The sequence below is a fragment of the Megascapheus bottae genome, chromosome 2 (assembly GCF_031878675.1).
Source record: "Megascapheus bottae isolate mThoBot1 chromosome 2, mThoBot2.hap1, whole genome shotgun sequence".
NCBI classification, from domain to species: domain Eukaryota; kingdom Metazoa; phylum Chordata; class Mammalia; order Rodentia; family Geomyidae; genus Megascapheus; species Megascapheus bottae.
The window spans coordinates 30454683-30479095 of record NC_143510.1 but is presented as its reverse complement, the minus strand read 5'-3'; the positions used below and the strand labels follow the sequence as shown (position 1 = coordinate 30479095).

At 41.4% G+C, this 24413-nt stretch overlaps 1 protein-coding gene across 3 annotated transcripts in view; it reads right to left on the bottom strand.

Moving 5' to 3' along the window:
• The window catches only part of Ptprg (protein tyrosine phosphatase receptor type G), a 667714-nt gene that overhangs the window by 113022 nt on the left and 530279 nt on the right, over positions 1 to 24413 (bottom strand). For all 3 annotated transcript variants that reach the window (XM_090323299.1, XM_090323309.1, XM_090323290.1), the window contains 2 exons: positions 13748 to 13905; positions 2705 to 2897 (listed from right to left, as the gene is read on the bottom strand). In XM_090323299.1, the coding sequence (XP_090179425.1) occupies positions 2705 to 2897; positions 13748 to 13905 (351 nt within the window). The remainder of the gene's footprint in view (positions 1 to 2704; positions 2898 to 13747; positions 13906 to 24413) is intronic.

Genomic DNA, 24413 nt, shown 5'->3' with positions numbered 1-24413 from the left:
TAAGCCATCAAATCAAATTATCAGATCAAGTAGTTTTGATTCCACTGTGGGATGAACAGCTTTCGTTAAATTAATAAACCATATGTTTCCTGTTGTTGGAAGGAAAGTTATTTTTCTGTGTCCACAGTTCCAAAAGTCTTCACAATAGATAATATTCAGCCCTTCATCAAGGAATTCTCTTCCCAGGATGGGCTACAGAATAACTGAAATGACAACCTATTAAATCCTAAAGTCTGTCCAAGTTATTTACTGACAAAGGGAAACTTGGTGAATTGGATGGGCCCCTAACAATTCACTGAGCCTAAATGTTGTTTCCATTTACTGGAACTGAAGCTTTCTTTCTTTTTTTTAAAAGAACGACCTCCATTATGTGTTTTACTTTGCAGCAACAATGGGGTATTAAGATGACTTTTCCCCCTGTCTCTTTAGTGTCCAATGTGTCTACCACTCTCATAATTGGAAGTGAAAGGCTGTAATCTATTTCCTCCCTTCCAGAGCCTCCCATGACTCTGATGGAGGGTGCCAAATGGGGTGCATGCGCTCTGACACCCACCAATATGGTGTTCTAGGTAAAGATCACAATTAGGGGAATAGGCTTGTGTGAAAGCCTTTCACTGGGAAATCTTGTCTACTTTGACACATTACTGAAGGAACATCATAATCTTCTCTTAACATTTTCTGGATAAATATAGGCCATTTTGACTTATCTATAAGAAGGAAGTTGCTGCCATATTCTCAACCATTCTGGGGATTCAGATCTTGTGTTCATGGTCAATTTATTTAATTTTTTTTAATTTTATTTTTTTTGGGGGGGAAGGAGGCTTGAACTCAAGGTGGAAACACTGTCCATAAGCTGGTTTTTGCTGAAGGCTAGTGCTCTACCACTCTGAGCCACAATTCTACTTCTAATGTTTTGGTGGTTAGTTGGAGATAGGAGTGTCCCTACCAGAGCTTGCTTTGAACTGTGATCCTCAGATCTCAGAATCCTGAGTAGCTAGGATTACAGATATAAGCCAACAACCCAGTTTTATTCTTATGTTATTTTTAACAGATTATTTAGATTCTTCATCCTTCTTCACAGACCTCTGATAAAAGCAGCAAAACCGCAAGAGTCCCCGTTATTCTCACAAAGGTTCTTCTGGGGAACATTTTCTCTATTTTTTTTAAGCTAAGTTTTCAAAAAAATTATCTTAAGTCCAATTTTCTATGCCTCTGCAAACCTGAAAAATCTCAAAAGTTGTTAACTTCCTGGTTTTCTATTGAATGAGCCCTTGACATAGACGAGACTTCAAATGTCCAAATTTCAAGAGTGGTTCACTTTTTGTGATTTTTTTTTCCCCCACAGATAGAAAGGAAAGGGGGATAGTAGTGATTGGTAAATTCAGGGCCTTGTGCTTCCTGAGCAGGTACTCTTATTGCTATGATCCTAGTCCTGCTTTGTTTTAGTTGTTTGTTTAGATAGGATTTTGCAATTTTTGCCCAGGGAAGGCCTTTAATTGAAGAGTGACCTTCCTCCATAGCTATGACTCCCAGAGATATTTGCCACAACACATAGCTTGTTTGCTGACATGGGTAGGGGTGGGATCTTTACTAACTTTATTTTGCTCCACTTCTTGAAGAGCTAGAATATTTGGGTTTACATGGATGCATTAATACACTTGGCCCTCGGATCTTCATTTTCAGTTCTCTTTCTTTTTTCTTTCAGTTCATGTCCAGGTATACAAGTGGAAAGTGGGAGCATTTTTATCAAAGTGCTCATCCTGTAGATACTTACAATGTACAATGTACTTACAACGTACAGTGCTATGCCCTGTCTCACTCCCAAAGTTCATATGGTAACACGTTGGTTCTTTTTGTTAGGGGTGGGGTACATCTAATTTACCACACCAAATAGGCCACAATATCAGTATCAATACTGGAGGTCACTCAAACTCACAGTCCCAAAGGAGGAAAGCACTGGAAAATATCCATATGTAGACAAGAAAAGAGAATGCTTCCCTTCCACCTACTAGGGTTTTGATCAATATTCTTCCTCCATTATTCCCCAAGCTCTAAGCCAAGATCAAGCCTAGAGCCCCAAAGGAAGAGGATAAGGGCAGAATCTGACTTTTTTCTTATTCTCTAGGAGAGGAACTCATTCATTTTCCCTGAGAAAGAAGAAATGGAGCTGATTTTAGAAGCCTTCAACATGACAGACACATGTGTATCAGATATGGAAATTAAACAACTCAATAGTTTTAAGAGTCAGCAAACTTCAAGTGGGAGAACAAGCCTAGTGTTGGAATTCTTGCTTGGAGTGATTGGGAGAAGGAGTTGCATGCTGGGTATTGGAAGTAATGCAAAGCTCCTGATGTTTGAGCTCAGAGGAAGAAAACTCATCTCAACAGGGACAGAGTTAAAAAGGTAAGATTCTCCATGAGTTTGCTTTAGACATTATTAACTACTTTTGAAGGACAAGCTAAAAATGCAGAAAAAAAATGATTGATCTATTGCTAGTCAAAAGAACAATTTTGAACCTATCCATTTAACTGAAGTTGTTCCCACAACTGCTTCTATTTATCATCTGGACTTTTTTTTTAAAGGAGAGAAACATATGTTCTTAATGTCAAGTTCCAATTCTTGGCAGGCTTTAAACTACTTTTAATTCAAAGTAATTTATGATAAGGAATCTTCTCCCTGGACAGGGCATGTAATCTAAATTTACCTTTAGAGGCTTCTGTCCCCAGTGGGTTGTCTAAGAAGTCGGCCATGTCATGGCTCCAGGCATCCCGGACCGCAGACTTAGATACGACCCTATCATTCAGAGCTTGCTGTGGTCGGAAGTTATTTCTCAGATACTCCACTGACTTCACGTGGTCTTGCTGTTCGGTGGTAAAGATGGAATAAAAAGCCTCAAGCTGAAGAGAGAAAGAGAGAAAGAGAGGGAGGGGGAGAAAAACCCACATCAGTTACAAGCTCTCTGAACCAAAGCAGGTGGGTGACAAGAAGATTGTGGTAACAATGCCAAAGCGAATACACCAACAAGGCTGGAGCGTCCTGCTGGAACTGGTTGTAATGTCTGTCCTGCCTGCTCGATCCAGTTCACGGCTGTGCTGAGCACTTGGGGGCCCAGACAAGAGTCCTTTTTGTAGGGACTCCTGGCAAGAAGACCTTTGTATGATGGAAAGGAGCATAGACTTCCAGTGATATTGGAAGGTGCGAGGCCAAAATGCCTGGCTCTGAATCCTTCATTGTTCACCCACTGTGTGTCCCCTATGCAGCCCAACTGGGATCGCTGACTCTCATTTCCTCCTAAACATGGTCACCATCCTAAGAGCATCTATCAGACATTTCTTTTGTCTGCAGTTCTTGTCACCCAAAGCTTGAAATGAACTTGCGATTTCATTCTTTAGCAGGAGCAGCTTCTGAAATACAAAGGATCCAGCTCAGCCAAACCACCAAGTCACCCACCACAGAACACACAGAGGAAAGGACACTGTCTAAGCCAACACTGATGAGATGGTTAGCGTGGATGCACTAACAACCTCTTGTGTTGCCTCATCTGCAAAACATCTGTCATCGAAAGACCTGTCTTCTAAGGTGTAAGGATTAAATCTAGGTAGGTCACTTGACACACAGTAAGTTTTCAATAAGAGACTAGCTGCTGGAAAGAAATGTGTCCCCAAAGAGAGCCCACAAGACTTTCTGTGGAAAGCAAAGCCAAACAAAAAGAGAGGATGGAAAAGTTTTGCTATTGCATTTCTGCTATGAAAAGGGATTCTATGTGGCTCTCTACATGGAGATCATTATCAAAGGTCATTGTGTGGCATGTGACAGATAGAGCTGTGACTGGCTGTCAAACTGGTTCTCCTGGGACCACGTGATTCTTGTCACCAAAGAAATGCAGAATCATGTTAAAGATCCAGTCTTTCTTATTCCCCCACCCCCAAATCCCAGCTCCTAGAGATAAGAGAACAAGGAGAGAAAAAGTGCATGAGCACTTCTGGTCCCTTTAGGTCCTTCCTCCAAATAGCACATGCAAATGCTTATTCCCTAAGGAAGACCTTCAAAAACAACCAGGACCAGAAAAAGCTTTCCAAGCAGGAGAAAAAAAAGGGGGGGAAGGGAAAAGGGGTGGTAGCTGCTGCAGGCTTTGGGGAACCAAGTGAAAGCCAACAGAAGAGTATAAAAATTAAAATTAAAAAAAATAGAAAAGAAATACTACCTAGCGCTAACACCATTGTTTCTCAAACCACCTCAGGGAATGTCCCGGAAAATGATCTGCTAGCAACAATTGGAGACTTCCTCTTTGCATGAGAAAGCCATGCATCTGCTAGTGATTTTAGCAAAATCACTGAAGTAAATAGATTTACCTATCATTATTCTCCCTCTTTCCAATGCTATTGCTTATGTGAAATGGTAATAAAGCATGAAGAAATCTCTTGTGCCTTTTCATCAAGGTAATAGTATCTCTTAGCTCATCCTAGCCTGAGAGTGTCCTATGATATCCTTATGACCTCAATTCTCCAAGACTATTCTGGTTTTTCAGATCATTTCTGTTGAAACTTTGCTTTCGTCCTATTCCCCCTTCTCTGCTTTTTCTGCACTTATAGTAAAGAGGGGGGGAAATATCCAAAATGACAAAAATATGCATTCTTTTTTTCTGCCTGTGCCAGGGTTTGAATTCAGGACCCAGGCCTTCCTTGGTTTACTCACTCTATCAACTGAACAATGCCTCCAGCCTGGCTTTTTGCTAGCTATTTTAGAGATGACAGTAAGAAAAGCAAACTGTTCGGCTTGGGCTGGCTTCAAAGTTTGATCCTCCAGGACCCTAGGATTATACATGTGAGCAATCTGCACCCTATCAGACTTTTTTCCCCCCATAATTGAACTACTGAACTATTCACTGTGTTCAGATAGGAGCCACTGAGATATTGACAATTCATGGTGTTGAGAGAAATGATGTTAACACAGTGCTGTGGCTCATTTGATAGAATGATCAAAATCAGGCAGAATGTATGAAAGAGAAGAGAGAGGGAGGGAGAGAGGGAGAGAGAGGAAGAGAAAGAGAGAGAGAGAGAGAGAGAGAGAGAGAGAGAGAGAGAGAGAGAGAGAGAGAGAGAGAGAGAGAGAAGAACGAACACACAGGCTTCTGATTTATTTTCTTTTCCTTTTTAAATTTTTTTGTTTTTGAGAAAATGATTTGCAGGGTGGCCAAGAGTGTGGCCTAGTGGTAGTGTGCTTGCCTAGTATGCACGAAGTTCTGGGTTAGACTCCCAGACTAACACACACACACACACACACACACACACACACACACACACACACACACACACACAACAAAAAACAACAACAACAACAAAAACTAGAAGTGGTTCTGTGGCTCCAGGGTAGAATATTAGTCTTGAGAAAGCTCAAGGTCGTGCCCAGGACTTGGATTCAAGCCCCAGGAGGAGGAGGAGGAGGAGGAAGAGGAGGAGGAGGAGGAGGAAGAGGAAGAGGAAGAGAAGAGGAAGAGGAAGAGGAAGAGGAAGAAGAAGAAGAAGAAGAAGAAGAAGAAGAAGAAGAAGAAGAAGAAGAAGACGAAGAAGAAGAAGAAGAAGAAGAAGAAGAAGAAGAAGAAGAAGAAGAAGAAGAAGAAGAAGAGGAAGAAATAATTGACTTATGAAATGTATGTGAAAAGAATTAACAAAGACCCTATAAAGACATTTCAAGGAATGACAAAAAAATGATTAAAGGCTGGGGAATAAATCCTGTGAGTAAAGGTTAAAGGAAGTGGAAATGTTTAGCCTGAGGAAAAGACGAGTAAGGAGTAATTTGATTAAAGGCTCTTGTATGTGGAACATGATGACTGTCTCTTCTCCATATCCAGAGAAGGCCAAATACAAGGAGATGGGAGCCGAATCAAGGGAGGAGCACTCAATTTTAGGGATGATTTATTCTCACTTTGTATTAGAAACTTAAAAAGATTATCTTTAAGTGGCTGGACAAATGAGTTTCAATTCAGCATATCAATGTGTGAGTCCAATTCATCTTGATCAATGTCACCTTTTCTATTTTTCTCTCTCATCTCTCCTAAGCCTACCCATCCCCAAGTACCTAGCTACGTTTTCACATAATCTATGTAATAGTAGGATTGCATTTGTTCACAAGGGTAAGTTGTTAAACATTTTCTGTTCTCTTTTTTAATCCCATTGGGCAGCCACACACAGTAAAATAGAAAATATTCTGGTAAAGACAGAGAACTTTCCTGAAATAGGTTAATCTCTGCCACTTCAGGATGGTCTAGGAGGCTCCCAAGCAATCTGACTAGAAGGTTTGTTTACTGTCTACAACACTTGCTGCTTTCACAGCTAGCACTTCGTTCTCCTATGAAGTTTCTGTCTGATGCTTCAGGGAAGAATTAGTCTGGTAACTGTAGAGAGAGTCAGGTTGTGAATGAAACATACAAATGCTTTTGCTTAAATTGCTCTTACAGCTTAATGACACTCTATGGCTTAAAAGCTCAGGCCTCTTCCTTGTCATTACCTCAATGTGGCCACAGATTTTTGAAGAAAGACTGTGATGGCTCCGAATGAACTGATGACCTGAGCAATATTATATTGTCAACTGGATCACAGCTTCTCTTGACAGTTGCACAGAAGAGTTCGAGGAGGAGGAGAAGCTTGGCAGATGTATTCAATGCCTTTCGGTGGTGTGACAGGCCTCACTCCAACCCTGTCATTCCTCTAAGTGGAAAGAGAATTGCCAGTGGCCCGATTCTAGGCTATCTGTCCTGTCTGGCCACTGAGTGGAAACCCCCAGAATTCTTGCATAGGTGATGGGAGTGTGGAGAGGTGCATAGCAATCACCTAGACCAGAAATCCATGGGTACATTTTTGTGTGTGTGTGGCCAGCCCTGGGGCTAGACCTCAGGGCCTGGACACTGTCACTGAGCTTCTTTTGCTCAAGGCTAGTACTCTACCATTTGAGCCACAGCACCACTTCTGGCTTCATGCATGCTAGGTGAGCATTCTACCATTAGGCCACACTCCCAGTCCCAAGCCTTCCATTCTTAACTATGGGATCCTAATGATCTGAGCTGGGCCAAATTTTCCAACTTTAAAATACCTGCCTTTGTGACCTGGGTTCAAAATTCTGTCTTGGAATTCTACCTAAGGAATAACCCTTGTCAACTTACTGAATGTTCCCATCTTTCTGTGTCCTTGTGTATATGAGAGTAATGAGTAATAACTTTGTTGCCTTCCACCCGTATTTTCCTTTTAAGTGAGTTTCTGTACATCAAGTCTTTGAAATAATTCCTGGCACACAGTAGGTGTCCAATAAGTGTTATCCTCACTGCTGGAATTATCTCATACAGAACTCGACAGCGGTTCTCAACATTTCCAACAATATAAGGTGCTGTAGCTGCTTTTTCCCTTCTCATTACTTGAGAAACTGTCAAGGAATGAGTCAAGCACTGTGCAGAAAAATCATTTTGGTTTCTTTTAAGTTGTCACTGTTGTTATTTGTTTCCACGTCGTGGAATTCATTTCAATAAATATTATTTTATATGAGCAGAGGCATAGAGGCTCTGTGCCTTTTATTTTGCTTTCTAATTTGTATTCAGCCTAAAATAACATCCCTGATGTTATATTATTATTATTTCAAAATCATGAACACTATGGGAATATTTATGAGTACTTATGTATTAAGACTGTGCAAAAAACCAAACATATGAACAACAACAAAACCAAACCCACAGTACTTATGTACTTGATCACAGAAATCTAAGGGGGTTGATAGGATTTTTAATACTAGGGGCAAAGCTAATATCAGGAACTACCAAGGAAATTGAGCAGTAGAGACATGAAATAACTTGCCCATAGTCACATAGGTGAAATGAAGATTCAGATCCCAGGTGCGATGATTCTGTTTGCTGGTCTTCAGGACACATGCCTTCAACATTAACCATGAGAAGAGAAGCCACACAGTGGAGGAACTGAATATGGTCACAGCAGAAGTCCCCAAATCATTCCCACAGATGATCTCTGTGCAGCCAGGTAAGCCAGCACTACAGAATAGATCTATTAGCCATCTTTGGTGCACTAAGGAACCAGCTATAACTTAAGCACAGTAAGAACTGAATGGGCTGAACAAGATGCAGTCACAAGGAGAATCGCAACCTCTACCCAGGCTCACCTTTATGGGGCTACCCCTTTCCCAGAAGTGAGATTTAACTATACTTGGATGTATCTTTCCTTTAAGATAACTAATGAAATCTTTATCATTTGGTAAAAATAAAGGAAAGTTATTTTTTAATTTCTATAATATTAAATTGACTTTTTAACTTTTGAAGTGAATGAATGTGTGAAACATTTCTTTCTTTTATCCCTGCTTGGGGAGTTGTAATTGCATTTTAACTGGTCCTGTTTCAAGAACAATTTTAACCTTGAATTGTAAATGTGTTGGCTGTATGTATATATAAATCATTTCAGCTTCATTTTTATTATAAAAGTATTACAGGGGAATAATTAGTTTTAATCTGTCATTTCATATCAAAGGAAAGTAGAAATCTATTTATGCCATTCAGTGGAACAAGAGCTTTTGGCCTCATGATGGTGTAGGGAGCTTGTGGTTGGAAGGGAGAGATGAGAAAGATCAGGAGTAATAAAATGATGAACCAGTAAAAGGCTGATATGCACAATATTTTAAGAGATGTGTATATAGTGGCAATTAAGAAAACCAGTCCTGATTAGCAAAATAACAAACCAGAGGATAAGCACTAGAAGTGTAATGTCTCAGCTAGGGTCACAAGGACACATTTCAGAGATGGCTGGAGAGATGGCTGTTGTGTTGCCTCGTTATTAAACCAGAAAATTGGTAGAATATGAAATTCCAATAGCCAGGAGCATCCCAAGTTTTACTCACTGAACTGCAGCCATAAAAATAAAATGTGAGAAGTGCTTGCTACATGTAGGGTCACGTCCCTCTGAGGCTCAGAGAGTTTTGCACAAAAGGTAATTTTAGGAAGGCCTACGACAGGAAGGGAAAGAGCATCATCGTAATTAATAAAGAAAGCTGTGGGCTTAATGATGAACAAGCGCATCAAGCAGTGTTGGAACAGAAACTTCCTGAATTAAGTGACTTAGCTGTCATTGCCTTGAGAACCATGGCAGTTCATAAACCTAGAACTGACAGCCAGTAGTTACAAATAGTTATTCTTTTAGAAACGTAGCTAGCCTACAATGAAGTGATTAGTATTTCTCCAGAGTGGGTTGAACTGTATTACTGACATTAATTTAGCTGCTGCAGAGGTGGCTTAGCAGTAGGATGTACAAGACCCTGTGTGAGCCTGTGATCATTTCAACATACTAAGGAAAAAGCAAACTAAACTTTGTCTGGGCACTTCTTCCTTGTACTAGGCAGAAGACTGGCTGTTCAGTGCACATACCACATGCATTCTGTCACCTCACCATTTCACAGATGGAAAAACTGAGCCCCTGAGTAGATCCATTACTTGGATGAGTGAATGGAGTAAGGAAAAGAACCTAGTTTACTTTCAAGGTCCTGTGCATGAACTTCAAAGAGGTCTTCTATTCTTTATTGACAAAGATCCCTTTAAGGGTTTATGGGTAATGCAAACAAACATTTCCTAACAATTCCAACTTATTTGTAAGGGAAAAAATATCAAGGATCCGAAAGTAAACACATTAAACATACTCTCCAGACTACTATTGTTTTTGAGAGTGTATCAAAGTACATGAATAAAACTCATGCTGGAACAAATTATAAGCTATGTCTCATTTTGAACAACAGGGGACGACAGTTCTAGATAGGAAGCATTGACAAAAGTTGTGAATGGGCAAGCAGCAAGCATCTGGGAACTTCTGTTCTATAATAAATCTAGAACACTGGATTCCAAGATAAGATAATCACCTTCTCTGACTGACACAAACACACGACAGGTAACAAACTCCATATGGCAGCTCCCCTCCCTTGAATCCTCAAAAGAGAACCATTTTGGTTGGAAAACAGGGTATTTAGAGTCAAAATTTAATGGGGCCAAACCAGGCACTGGTGGCTCATGTCTGTAGTCCTAGGTACTCAGGAAGCTGAAGTCTGTGGATCATGGTTCAAAACCAGTCACCAGGGTAGGAAAGTCTGGAACACTGTTATTTCTAATTTACTACCCCTCCCCACTCTCCCAGAAAGGTCAGAAGTACAATGCTGACGCAGGTGGTACAGTGATAATCCTGAACTAAATAGCTGAAGAAGAGTTTCTAGGCCTTGAATTCAGGCTCCAGGTTCTCTCTCTCTCTCTCTCTCTCTCTCTCTCTCTCTCTCTCTCTCTCTCTCTCTCTCTCTCTCTCTCTCTCACACACACACACACACACACACACACACACACACAATTAGTATGGCTAAATAGACATGCTGCCCACGGGAGTTAACACAACAATTAGCACTGTACATTTTGATGGAGATCTCCACACGTATTAGAGGCAGAGTTGGCTGTTGACAGTGCATCTGCCAATGTCCAACTAGATTCACACAAGAAAATGAAAAGGAGGAAAGAAACAAAGGAGAGCTCACATGTACTCCAGAAGGTGTGAAAGAAACCCACACCACAGCACATAACGGTGTTCACACACTCTTGCACTTCCAGTGACCATGCTTTCAAGGTGACTGTTTTGTAGGTACACACGCAGTGCCTGAGAGACAAGAGAGGGAGGCTGAAGGGAAAGAGAGCAGCAAAAGACTGGAAGGATGAGGACTATTTTTCTTTTGGATGAAAGCAGAAGTAGACTCCCTAAGTTTTTATTTTTAGTGTTTGGCCTTTCTGAATTGGCTGTTGGTCTTTTGGCAACGTTAACTTCAGAAAGGATGTTGGCAGGGTTACAGCGGGAAGGTCTGAAGCTGTACCACTCAGATGACCAGGGTGGTTCTTTCCAGGAGATGTCACAGCTGTGACCTCAATGGAGCCAGCCAGCAAGGATCCAGCCAGGCCATATGAATGGCAGCCATTCCTTATCTGGGGAGGGAAGCAAAGATGGAACAGGAGCCCTGACAGAATGGAAGTTTTATCTGCATATGGTTTATAACAAAGAAATTAAAAAGACCATGATTTTTTTTTGTTTCTGTTTCCCTGAAATTTAATACCTGCCAAGAAGTACAGATTAGAAGGTAAAGAAAACGTTATTTCTTCTCCTGGTATATCTTTGGTAGGCGAATGGAAGTTCAAATGCACTAACGAAGCATTTTCTAGACACTCTAGTCACCAAATGTCAATGGACAGACACCAGTTAGTCAAGGTGCAAGCTAAGACTTTGATTTAGACCTCCTACACAGGTAAGAGCTGCCATACAACCCAGTATGTGTTAATGGTCCAGCCAACCAATTAGTTCTTCCATTACTTGGACTTCCTAAAAAAAGTAGATAAACCTGTATAGTTATGAAACTGAAGCTTCACTGCCCTGAATTGTTGAGGTACTATTTATCAAAATAAATTGCAGGAAGTGAAAATGGGGTTTTTTTGTTTGCTTGTTTGCTTTTGGGGGTTTTTTTTGGTGGCTGGTGGTGATGGAGGTATTCTCTGTTTTTGCTTTTGGTTTTTATTTTTATTGTTTTTATCTATTTAGGAGGGAGGGGGACCAAGTAGCAGAAATGCAGGGAGGAAGAATGAACAAATGTCATGCCCTTAAACAAGCCTAAAATGAAGCAGTAGAATACACTGGTCCCAAACATCGAAGCAGGTAAAGCCAAGCATGGTTTCTGGCTGGCCACTCATTACGCATGACTGCTCGGAGCGTCACCTAGTTTCCCCATGCCACGATGTTCTGCTTACCACATTAGTCTAATACCCTTGTCACCAGGTTGCTTTGCCACTTATGCTGACCTATGTAAAGTTTGTAGTTTGGATATGAAATGCTTCTCTAAGAAAGACTCATGTGTGAAAGGCTTGGCTGCAGCTGGTGGCGCTGTTGGGGTCCTAATTCCATCAGTGGATTTATCTACCCCGGAGTTTATAGCTATTAGGAAATAGGGCCTAACTGGAGGAACAAGAGGATATAACTTGTCCTTGGCTCCTCCTTTGTCTCTTTTCAAATTCTACTATCATACTGTGAGCAGCACCCTTCTACCAACCTCTCCTGTCACTGTGATGCTTGGCTATACCCCACGTCAAGTCCAAGAAATGGGTTTGTGGACCTTGGATTGCAACCTCAAAAGCTCTGGGCAAAATCTAGCATTCTTCCTTTAGGGCAACTTGCTTGGATGTTTGTCACAGTGATGAAAGCAACTCACAGCTCAATTGATGATACATTTTATTTCCTATCTTTGTGTACACAGATCTCTTTTCTGAATTTGTGGTAGCCTCAGTGGTCAGAGTAGGAGCTTTATGATCACAGCTGTGTGATCTGGGGCATGTTTCTTAAGTCCTGTGCCATTTGTCTTTCCTATAAAGTGGAGGTGAACATAGCTCCCCCACCTCCTAAATATTGATGAGGATTAAATGGGTGCACACATACAAAGAACTTAGTAAACAATACCACATTTTATGCCTGCAATTCTCAGCTAATTTGCAGCTGATAGAGCATATTTTATGTTTTACTGTTCAAAAATATGTTGATTGGAAAGATCGAAGAAATCAATGGAGAATTTAAAAAATAAGTTCCTGCTGGGCTCTGATGGTTCATGCCTGAAAGCTTAGTTATTCAGAAGGCTGAGATCTGGGGATCAAGGTTTGAAGCCAACCAGGGCAGATAAATCCTCAAATTAACTATCAAAAAGCCCAAAGTGCAGCTGTGGTAAAGTATCAGCCTTGAGTGGAAAAGCCACAGGAGAATGTGAGGTTCTGGGTTTAAACCCAGTAGATCATCATTACCTAATTCTTTTTTGTTTGCTTGTTTGCCAGTCTCCTGGGCTTGAGCTCAGGGCCTAAGCACTGTCCTTGAGCTATCTCAAGGCTAGAGTTCTACCACATGAGTCACAGCACCACTTTTGGATTTTTCTAGGTATATGGTACCTAGAAATTGAACCTGGGTCTTTGTGCATTCTAGCCAAGCACTCTACCATTAGGCCATGTTCCCATCCCTCACTACCTAATTCTTGAAGGGATCCCTATGACTATTCTCTCAAACTGCTGGTTCTGTTTATTCTCTTGCTGACAGTATCACCCCAGTGACATTTCTAGGAGTTTTGGGGATAACACTCCATTCAGTTGCATAAAAGTTATTTAATCATTGAATAGTTATTTACTCATTGAACACCATGTCACCATATCAGAAAGGAGTCCACATATTCTGGGAGAGCGACTTCACACGTAATTTCAGTGACTGTTGTTGATGACACAGAACACATACACCCAGGAACTTCTTAGTGCAAGGGAAAGAAAAAAAACTCAAGGTTGGTAAGGCAATGTGATTTTTACTTCTTTTGTTCTCAAATACCAGTTTCTCTCCCTAGTAAATTGTATTGGGAGATACCAGAGACATCACAGAATGAATCAACTTCAGTTGATCACCTAAGTGTATTTTGCTGCTGAACCGGATACTCATTTTAAATCAGGACCAATATATTTTTTAATTCATTTCTCGCTCATGTGGACAAGATCATATCATTGACATATCCTTAGTCTAGAAAATGTCTCAGTTTTATAAGTAGAATGTAAAAGTCATCTGAACTTGCACACATTTTTAAAAAAATTCTCAGTAATTAGGTATAGGAATGTTGGATAGTACAGTGAGGACAAAGCATGGATCGAAACCCACATGGGCTGTGTATCTACCTGATGGTAAGAGATGGGAACAGGTTTCCGGAATACAATCCACTCCACGATTTCACTGCAGGGAGGGGTGGTCAAGGAGCCAGTGTATCGATAATAGCTACCCAGAGAGGCGGGCAGGAGATCCCGAAGGACAAAAGGATCCAGGAAGGTCTCCTTCTCTGTTTGGGAAGAGAAGAACACAAAAGTGAGTCTAACACAACACAGATGTACTCACAATCTCTGGCTTACCAATGCTGTGTGTCTCAGCCTTATGTGTTTGTACCTTGAGGAGTGTGGGCAGCCCATGCCAGAAGGGTCTCAGGAAACAAAGCAGCATTTCTCAGGATATGGTCTGCGAATGCTAGCACTGGCCAGTATGTTTTGGTTTTATTTTTGTTGGTTGTTGGGCTTGAACTAAGGGCCTGGGTACTCTCCCTGAACCCTTTTGCTCAAGGCTACTATTCTACCACTTGGAGTCACAGCTCCATTTCTGGTTTTCTGGTGGTTAACTCAATTGATAAGAGTCCCATGGCCTTTCCTGCATGGGATAGCTTTGAACTATGCTCCTCAGATCTCAGCCTAACAAGTATCTAGAATTCTTCCTTCACCCCCAAGAAATAAAACAGCCTCTCATGGTTTAATTCTTTGAGTAGTCCTGCAGGGGGAAAAAATAGTTTAGATTTTGGTTACTCCATTTCTCAGTCTTGTCTTACCACAGAACCCTTTTCTATTCAACCATTTATGAACTGATCCTAATGACAGACTCCCTATGGAGGGAATAGTACAAGTCAACAATGCGTCGTTATGATTTCACCCAAGGTCTATCCTAATATATCCCTAATATATCCCTTAATTTACAGATGATAGTCCTAAAAATGGAGATGTCTTTACTTAAGGATAAATGGTGACATCCAAAGTGGACATATTATAATAACTTTCAGAGGAAGAAGGCATGGCATGGGTTAGTACGTGCCTGGGGTCACACAGATCCCAAAAAGCAAAGATGGGTATATATTGATCAATGACCATGACACAGTTTCTGACTAAAGAAGCTAAAGTTAGAAATTAGAAGACTAGGAGCAAAAACAAACAAAAAAAAAAGTGAGGAAAAGCATTTTAGGTGATGTGAATAATAATTGTGAAGTCCCTGAAGCAAACAGGAATAGTTCAATAGTAATTTAAGACACTGGCCTTGTAAGTCTCCCAACCAGACTTAGTAATCACCCTGCCTCCTTCACAAGAGTGGGTTCTTGTTCCAACTTGTGCTTTTGAAATGGAGCTCTAAGACCCCCAACCTACCCTGCATTCCTGTTGAAGATGTCATAGGACTGTAAGAATCTAGCTACAAGTTTTCCTTGGCTACCTATGGCTTCCATTATAGGTCCTATGACATCCCTGGAGAATCTGGGGGGCTCCATTGCAGTTCCATAAACACATGTCTTCCAAGCTTCTCATCTCCTCTTTTCTCTTCTCTCTCACACAAAACAACGATGCAGACACCCGGGCACAAATGAACCTTGGGCTTACGAAGTCTATGGAACTGGGAAACTATGAAAGCATTCCAACAGAGATGCCCAGCACTAGGAGGGTGAAAGGTATAAATTCTTCTTAAAAGAGATCAATGGTACCAGGTGCAGATACCTGTGATCCTAGCTACTCAGGAGGCTAAGATCTGAGGACCGTGGTTCAAAGCCAGCCAGCCTGGGTGCAAATATTCCTGAGACTGTTATCTCCAATTATTCAATTATTCACTGGAGTCATTTTCAGTGGTGCTGTGGTTCAAAGTGGCAAAGTGTTCGCCTTGAGCAAGACAGAACACCAGTCCTGAATTCAAGCCTAACCACTGACCAGACAGAGAGGGGGGAGGGAGGGAGGGGAAGGGGGAGGGGGAGAGAGAGAGAAGAGGGAGGGAGGGAGGGAGGGAGGGAGGGGCAGAGAGAGAGAGAGAGAGAGAGAGAGAGAGAGAGAGAGAGAGAGAGAGAGAGAGAGAGAGAGAGAGAGAGAGAGAGAGAGAGAGCACGCAAGCGCTATCTGTGGAACCAGATTCAGAGATTACTTGGGTCTCTCTGCATCTGCCAGGTACTATTTAGTTACACTCTACAAGCATAGCTGGTCTTGGTTTTCCTCCTTCGTGTTGGGACTGTGAACCTACACCACTATACGCAGCTTGATTTGTTCTTTCAAAGGAAGAATTAACTGTTAACCAATATATGTGAAAAATCTTCAAATTACTGGGTTCTGCAATGAAAATTACCAAACCGGTTCCTGTTGGAGAACAGGAAATAGCAGGGATGTAGGGTCTGGCTTTAATTGAAACCTAGTTACCAAGGCCTTGGGATGGCGGGGGGTTGATCTCTTGATCTCTGTAAGTGTGTTTGGCTGGGATGGATTTGGCTGTGAGAAGGAATTATTTTGGCCTCTGCAAGGCTGCTTCTGTGCTTCCTGAACTGTGTAAATAGCCAGCACAAAGCCTGGAGCGATAGATGGCGTGTAGGGAGGATGGTAGAGTGGCTGCCAAACCACCACCTAGTCCTCCCTGCTGCTGGTGAACTTGACGGCAGACCCTTCACATCATCCTGGCTTGGGATCAAGAGCTCTAACTTCAACAAGGAAGGAGAAAAACTAAAAGCCCTGCAACTTTCCCCAGGAGCTTGATTCAACATCAGGGCTGTGTATGTACCAGGAAGTAACAAAGCCATCTCTGCCAGACATAGGCTCAGGCACCCACTCAGGAGGAGGTTATACCTTTAAAGAGCACAGAAAGAGATATAGCAGAAACTCTGGCTTCACCAACCAGAAGAGGTCTGAATTCAAGGGGAAATTTCAACACAGCCAGATTAAGATGGGAAAACAATTTCCTGTGTGGGGTTGCGAGTTTACAGGGACCCTCAGGGAGATGCAAGTGTGAGCCTGGCTGCAGGATAACAGGCTCCTCTGTCCTTGGCCACTCAAGGGCCTTAGCTGCAGGGTGTGGCTCTCACCGTGTGATCCAGCTGTGCTGGGTGGGTAGGCCCAGGTGTGGGGTGGGAGTGGAGTACCTGGCTTCTACACCCAACTGACCACTAGACTACAGCAAGACTCAGGAGGCCTGGAAGACCCGGTAGCTACCCTAGTTACTGAAGCTGGAAGCCAAAGAACCATTTTTCTTTTCCAGGCAAAATCTTGAACTGGAGACCCAGGGTTACTTTGAAAACTACTACTTAGGCCTTTAAGGCTAAGGGCAAAGTTAACAAACCCAAGGTCAAAAACTCAAGGAGTATACAAACAATTTGGAAAAAAAAATTTTTTTCAAATGTCAGAACACACTGAAGTTTCAACACAGGGCCTTCCACATGGTAGGTAGTTGCTCTACCACTTGAGTCACCATCTCAGTTCATTTTGCTTTAGTTATTCAGATAGAGTCGTGTGCTTTAGCTGGGGACAGGACATAATCTTCTCATCGATTCCTCCCGAGTAGCTAGGATACAAGTGTCCGTCACTGTGCCCATATGTTTTGGTTGAAATGTATGTTTGCCAGTGTGTATGTTGGGCGGGGGGGGGGGGGTTGTATTACAAACTTCTTGCCACAGATACCCTCAAATCACGATCTTTATCTCAAGTGCCTAAGTAGCTGCGATTACAGGTATGCGCCACTTCACATGGCTCAAGTGGAATTTACCTCTTTACAGAATCCAGAGGGACTGGAACACGGTGCCATGAAAGTCTGCCCCTTCCCTCCACCTTACTTTCCTATTCTAACAGGGCTTGGTAAGTAAAGTGGATGTGTAACTTGTCTGCTTCAAACTCCAATCCCACCACCTCCATGCTACCTTTGCTTGGCAGGGAAGTAAACCTGAGAAGATTAAAGAAAACAGGCTTAGAATGAATGATTGATATCATTCTTATCCTAATTATTACTATTATTCCTTCAGACCACCACAATCTTATCATCTATACCTTTTAATATTTGGTTCCCATGTCTTTTTAATTCTCTTTAACTAGATTCCTCATGCCTAAGGGTGCCCTGGGTCTGACATCTTCTCTAGCTTTTTCATGGCCTAGTTTGATATTTAACAGCTGTGTGATTTTAGGCAAAGATTTAACCTCTCTGAGCTATTACCACAATTTATAAAATGGCAATTATAAGGCTACAGATACACCTCAGGATTGCTATGACAATTAAGAAGCAATGTAAGGGGCTTAGCTCAGTGCCTGACCCATAAGCTCTGCTTTATCCAGACAATCACATTGCCTAGAGCAATCAGAAAAAGTTCCAGGCTGCCTCCCTCTGTGTTTTAAACTAGAGATTTGCAAAGCATCAGATAGTAAATATTTTAGGTTTTGAAATCCAAGAGGCAATATGAAAGATGTTATATAGATGCTTACATAACAAACCTACTTATTAATGATACAATATTAAAATTCTAATAATAACAGAGTACAATCGTTAAAATGTATGTCTGTTAATGAGAAAAATGCAATTCTTTCTCAGGGTAATAGTTTCATTTAATGAGGAATCACATGCCAAAAAACAAAAAAAAGGTTTCTTAGGCTACACAAAAATAGACACACTGGATGATCTGTCCCTCAGGCTATATTTTGCCCATTTCTGTTTCTTCTTTTTTTCATATATTTTTATTGTAATTAATAGAAGGGTTACATTACATTCACCGAATAGAAGGTGCATTACTTCACATACATTGATACCCTTTCTCATGTCTTGGTCCCCATTTCTCTTGTCCTTGTTCCCATTTTGTCCTTGGTAGGGCTTGAACTTGGGGCTTGAACTTGTCTCTGAGCTCTTTTGCTCAAGGCTAGTGCTCTACCACTTTGAGTCATAGCGCCAGTTCCAGTTTTCTGGTGGTTAATTGGAGATGAGTCTCACAGACTTTCCTGCCCCGGAAGGCTTAGAACTGTGATCCTCAGATCTCAGCCTCCTGAGTAGCTGGGATTACAGGCCTGGGACACCAGCACCAGGCCACCCATTTCTATTTTAATGGATATATGGGAAGAGGTCTGAAGTATTATAAAATCACCTAGATGGTATGCCCACCAGATCTGTGGGTGGGTGGGGAGGCTGTGCTGCATGCTCACAGGGTCTCCATCATGGAAGTATCATTTATTTGGTGAACAATACAGTAAACAAGTCTGGTTTGGGGAGGTGGGGTTTGAGTCAGGGTCTTACTGTAGCCCAGGTTGACTTCAAAGTCCTGACTCTCCTTCTTTACTCTCCCATGTGCTCGGATTAGAGATGTAAGCTAACACCCAACTTACAAATGAACTCTAGAGGTGTGTTTGACATTACAGCTTGTAAGCTTAAAGGGAATTTCAATATCTACCAATCTTTCCACAAACACTATCTTCATGAACGCTGGCACTGTAAAATAAGGAGAAGCCCACTGGATTTGAATCCTAACTAGCCTGAAAGGCCTGGCTTACACCAAGTTATCTAACCTCTATCAATGTTTCCTCTGTAAAATAGGATAATAACAGTAGTGACCTCATAAGGAAGTTCTAAGGAACTGAATGGATGTATAGTAGTTGAGATGAAATGTAAAGCAGGGTCTGGTGGCACATGCCTGTAATTCCAGCACTCAAGAAGCTGAAGTAGATGTGCAGGCCAGCCTGAACTACATAGCTAGATCCTGTCTCAAAAAAAAAAAAAAAGAAACAAAGAAAGAAAGAAAAGAAAAGAAAAGAAAGAAAGCAGAAATTAGGGAGAGTATCTATAGAACACAGAGTTTAAGTGCTTAGAAGTACTTCTTAAAAAAACAAACAAAAAATGATTTTTACCCCTTTTGTAAAGCAGTGTTATTCCACATTATACCCTAGAACATTCCTGCCTCCAACTTTTATTCCAACTAGTAATTTGAATTCCAAACATTTCCTATTTCAGCCACTTAATTGTTGAGAAAAATATTTGAAACACCCCCTTATACCACCATTCATTTCATTATATCATAATAAGCAGGTACTGTGCATTACTAGATAAAAGGATTGGAATAGAATGAATCTCATATTCCACTTTCAAGGATCCAGGCACTGTATGCAGACAATATTATATTTTAATAATTAATTGTTCATCAAAGAAAAAGATGAGGAACAGGGATGCTAAATTCAAAGTTATTCAAATTGCAAAAAATGAATAATGCATGTCTTTTATATTAAATACACACTGTATTAAGTAGTCTACATTTCACCCAACTCTGTCTTTCATTTTTAAGCATTTCGAATGACACTATGAATAATCAGTTAGGGGAGGTTTATTGGGGGGGGGGGCGCAACATTACCTGAATGCAAATGAATTCTATTTAAAGGGATTAAATTTTTCTTAATCAATTAGGAAATTTCGTATGAGGGCTGTAAAGTCATGGTCACCCAATAAACTTATCCCACAGCCCAGTTATCCTTGTAATTTCCAACATTAAATTATATCTGGCTGACTCTATTCCATTTCTTCTTTCTGATACTAGTGCCAGGAGGCAATTTTTAATTAAAGAAAATTTGAAAGATTCAAACATGCATAATTGAATTAAAAAATGTGATCATTAAAACATTAGATGATAATCATCTGATGGATGGCATTTTTCAGTGTGTTAATAACTTAATATTTGCAATGCTTTGGTTATATATGCAAAAAAAGAAAACGCTCTGTAAAATATGGTGAACAGTCAACATGCAGAAAAGACCCATGCAAAGTGTGATGCTGGCTGTAGAATAACCAAAAAGAAAGACTGTGATTCAACTCCCTGCCCTGCCCCAATGGCCAATGGTATAGAAACAACACATGATGTCCCAGGCAGGGCAAAGGCAGTAAAGGAACTCCCTCTGTCTACTGTAAGGTTATCAGAAAAAAAAGTTCAAAAGAAACATAAGCCATATAATGAATGACTGTTCTTTTTTTTTTTTTTTTGCCAGTCCTGGGCTTGAGCTCAGGGCCTGAGGACTGTACTTGGACTTTCTCAAGGCTAGAGCTCTACCACTTGAGCCTGAGCACCACTTCCGGCTTTTTTCTATGTATGTGGTACCAAGGAATCGAACCCGGGTCTTCATGCATGCTAGGCAAGCACTTTAACCACTAGGCCAAACTCCCGGCCTGATTGTTGTTCTTAAGGTACTATGTTATCTCTCATTTCTTTTGCTGTCCCTTGGTTATCTCATATTGGTACAGTATCTCACTTGTTACCTGATATATCGGATATATTTGTATTTGGTTATCTGAAATTGGATAGGGAACGGGGGAAAACAAGATGAGGGGTGGGGTTGAGGGGAGGGAAATGGGGACCAAGACATGTGAAAGGGTATCAATGTATGGGAATTAATGCACCATCTATCTGGCAAATATCATGTAACCCTTCTATTAATTACAATAAAAATATATGAAAAAATAAAAAATAAAATGACAGAAGAAATAAAAAAAAAAGCCACACAGAGAACAGGCTTGAGACAGGGGCAGATAGGATGCTGTGTAAGTACAATGATGAACATGGGTAAAATGTATGAGGAGGCGACAGGGTGGGGCTGAAATGCAGAGGTGGAGCTTGCAAGTCTCGGTGGATCTGTCATACATGTCTGTGATCCGGGAGGAGCCTGAGGTCTGAGAGCTAGTGACAGGAGGGCCTACCAAGTACAGAGCTGGGAAGGTCATCTGGACTGAGGCTGAGGGTCAGAAGCCAGTGATCTGACAATGAGTCTCCTTTAGAAGGAAATCTGAACCCCTTCATGGTGTCCTGAGGTCCTGTATGCATTGTAAGATGCATTCTACCTCTGCAACCTGCCCCTTCCTTTCTCCTTCCTTGGTGGACCTTCTACTGGCCAACCTTTCTATTCTTTGCCTGAAATTCTTTGCCTCCCACCCACCACATGAGTCTCCTCTTCCCTTCCATTTGGACTCTGCTTAAATATGCCATAGCACCTGCCACCACCACCCCCACTCAGCATGTCCTGTTGCTATTAACTGAGTCCACCTACCACCTTTCCTACCTAGCACATGTTTGCTGAGGGCTGAGACCTTGCCTGTGTACATCCAGCTACTAAAGCATGTCCCAGAGCAAAGTAGATTCGTCACGGGCATGTGAGAGAAGAACAAAAGAGCAGAAGTGGCCAGTGTATTTTAAATCACCAATAAATCCTTCTAAGAATCATTCTTCATGGCTCAAGTCACCATCAACAGGTGATGCCTCATTATGTTAAAACCCATCAATAAAGGGAGCACATTAAGCAAACCATGATTTGTCAATTCCAAGAGGCATTCTTGTGAGAGAGGCAGGCTTTGGAAAACTGTAGCAAGCATATCAACAGGACTCGGCAGGGTTTCTGAGGAGGGTCCTCACCACTTTAGAGATCTAGGAGAAACAGGGTCCAGGGATGGTTCTGTGATCAGTGAAAGATGCTCAAGAGTCAGAGCGTAGCACTGGCTCAGGTTTGTACTAACTGAGTTCTCCAGCCTCATTTTACTGACCTGGGCCTGAGATGCTACCCCAAGTGGTAGGATATGCTGCCATTCACCTTTCCTCAAGTCACCGCCCAGGAAGTGATGTCACACATTGCTGCAGTCATTCTCTGCATGACACCTTATAACCTACGAAGCAAATGTTACTATCCAGAGGACTGCTCACTCAGTCAAGGTCAAGGGTGGAACATACTTAGGTCTCAGTCCATGGTACTGATTAACATTAGTCTCTCAGCAGGCTGGGCAGAGGAGGGAGCTTTCTTATTCCAAGATCATGTCTCCTGACTTATCAGCACTCTTGCCACTGCTGAATACATAGCTGAAATAAATTATTCAAGCTGTCACTAAGTAACTCTAAGTTAAAAGTGGGTAAAACCATGGCCCATAGTTCCAAAGCTACCCAGTGCCTCCTTTTGTAAATTAAGTTTTATTGGAATATACCATGCCCATTTATTGAGTGCCCCCAGTTGGGCATAACTGCTTTACACCTATAATCCTAGCTACTTTGGAGGCTGAGATCTGAGGATCATGGTTTCAGACCAGCCTGGGTAGGAAAGTCATGAGAGTCTCATTTCCAATTAACCATCAAAACAGTTGGAAGTATAGCTGTGGCTCAAGTGGTAAAACACTACCTTTGAGCCAAAACAACAACAACAAAAAAAGAGTTCAGAGACAGTGTCCAGGCCCTAAGTCTAGGTCTGGCACAAAACCAAAACTAAACAAAAAACAACACAATTTAACAGAACAAATATAGGGAAAAGCAGAGATGTAGGACTTATTTTTGCTTCCAAAAGAAAAAAACAGGGGCCAGGAGTTTAGCCTAGTTGAGTGCTTGTCTAGCATGCATGAAGACCCAGGTTCGATTCCTCGGTACCACATACATAGAAAAAAGCCAGAAGTGATGCTGAGGCTTATGTGATAGAGCTCTAGCCTTGAGAAAAATCCAACGACAGTGCTCAGGCCCTGAGCTAAACCCCAGGACTGGCAAAACAAAATAAAACAAAACAAAACAACAACAAAAAACTGTCCATGACCAGGAAGAGAATTGAATGCATGACAGAAACAGTTCAGAGAAAAACCTCAGGGGTCCAGAACATGATGTATGTTGTGTGGTAATGGGATTTGGAGAAAGATGACATGATGACATTCAGATATCAAGTTCACGCCTGGTGCAGCCAGGGTCTTCATACAGCCACATGATCTTAATGCAAGGCCACCCTAGAGTTTATTAATGCTTTCCATTTTGATCCACAGGTTGGTGTTTGAATAAAACTATGCTGACATTAAAGAATAAGTACATGAAGATCACAGTCTTGTCAACAATTAAAGAAATGGACATGACATTTAAATTATACAGAGTCACACAGTGACAGAACCCTAGCACTGTTACTGGGGAGCTTCAGGTCTTGATGTGTTCTCCCTACAAGGTTCTGGTGACCAGAACTGACATGTATACTCTTTCAGCTTCCTTTTGACACGAGCCAATGAGATTATTCACAGGGGAAAAGACAAGGCACGCAAGAATTAAGTGATTTTGACAAGAATCAGGAAGTCAGTCAATGCTACAAGTTAGAAGCTAGCCTAGCAGAGCAGAAAGAAAAGGCATCCTAGAGTCTAATATACATAGGTTCAAACCACTGATCCACTTCAGGAGCTGGGACAAAGCATTGTGAAATCTCAGTTTACTCAAGTGGAGTTAAGAATTCTTGCTGGGACCAGGGGCAGGTAATCCTAGCTACTAGTTATTCAGGAGGCTGTGATTTGGGACTCTTCGCTCAAAGCCAGCAGCGGGTAGTAAAGTATATGAGATTCGTATCTCTAACAAGCAAAAGGCCTGCAGTAGCAGTGTGGCTCAAGTGGTAGAGACTGCTAGCCTTGAGGGAAAAAACAAAAACAAAAAAAAGCCAAGCAAGAGTATGAGGCTTTAATTCAAGGGCTAACAATAAATAACAATAACAGTAATAACAATAATAATAATAATGAAAAGAGAAAGAAATCTTTCTCTCTCTCTCTCTTTTTTTTTTGGCTGGGAGGATAAAATAAGACCCTACATACAAATCAGCTGGCAGGCTAGATGGTCTGCTCAGCTGAAAGGCAGAACATTCTCCTTTTATGTACTTTTTGGTTCTCGGTGAACTACACTGGATTGGCTACTTTAAATATTCATCATTTCTTATTTGTTTCTTTGCTTTATAGCTCAGGATGGCCTCAAACTTAAAATTTTCTTCCCACAGCCTCTCAAGTACAAGGATCACA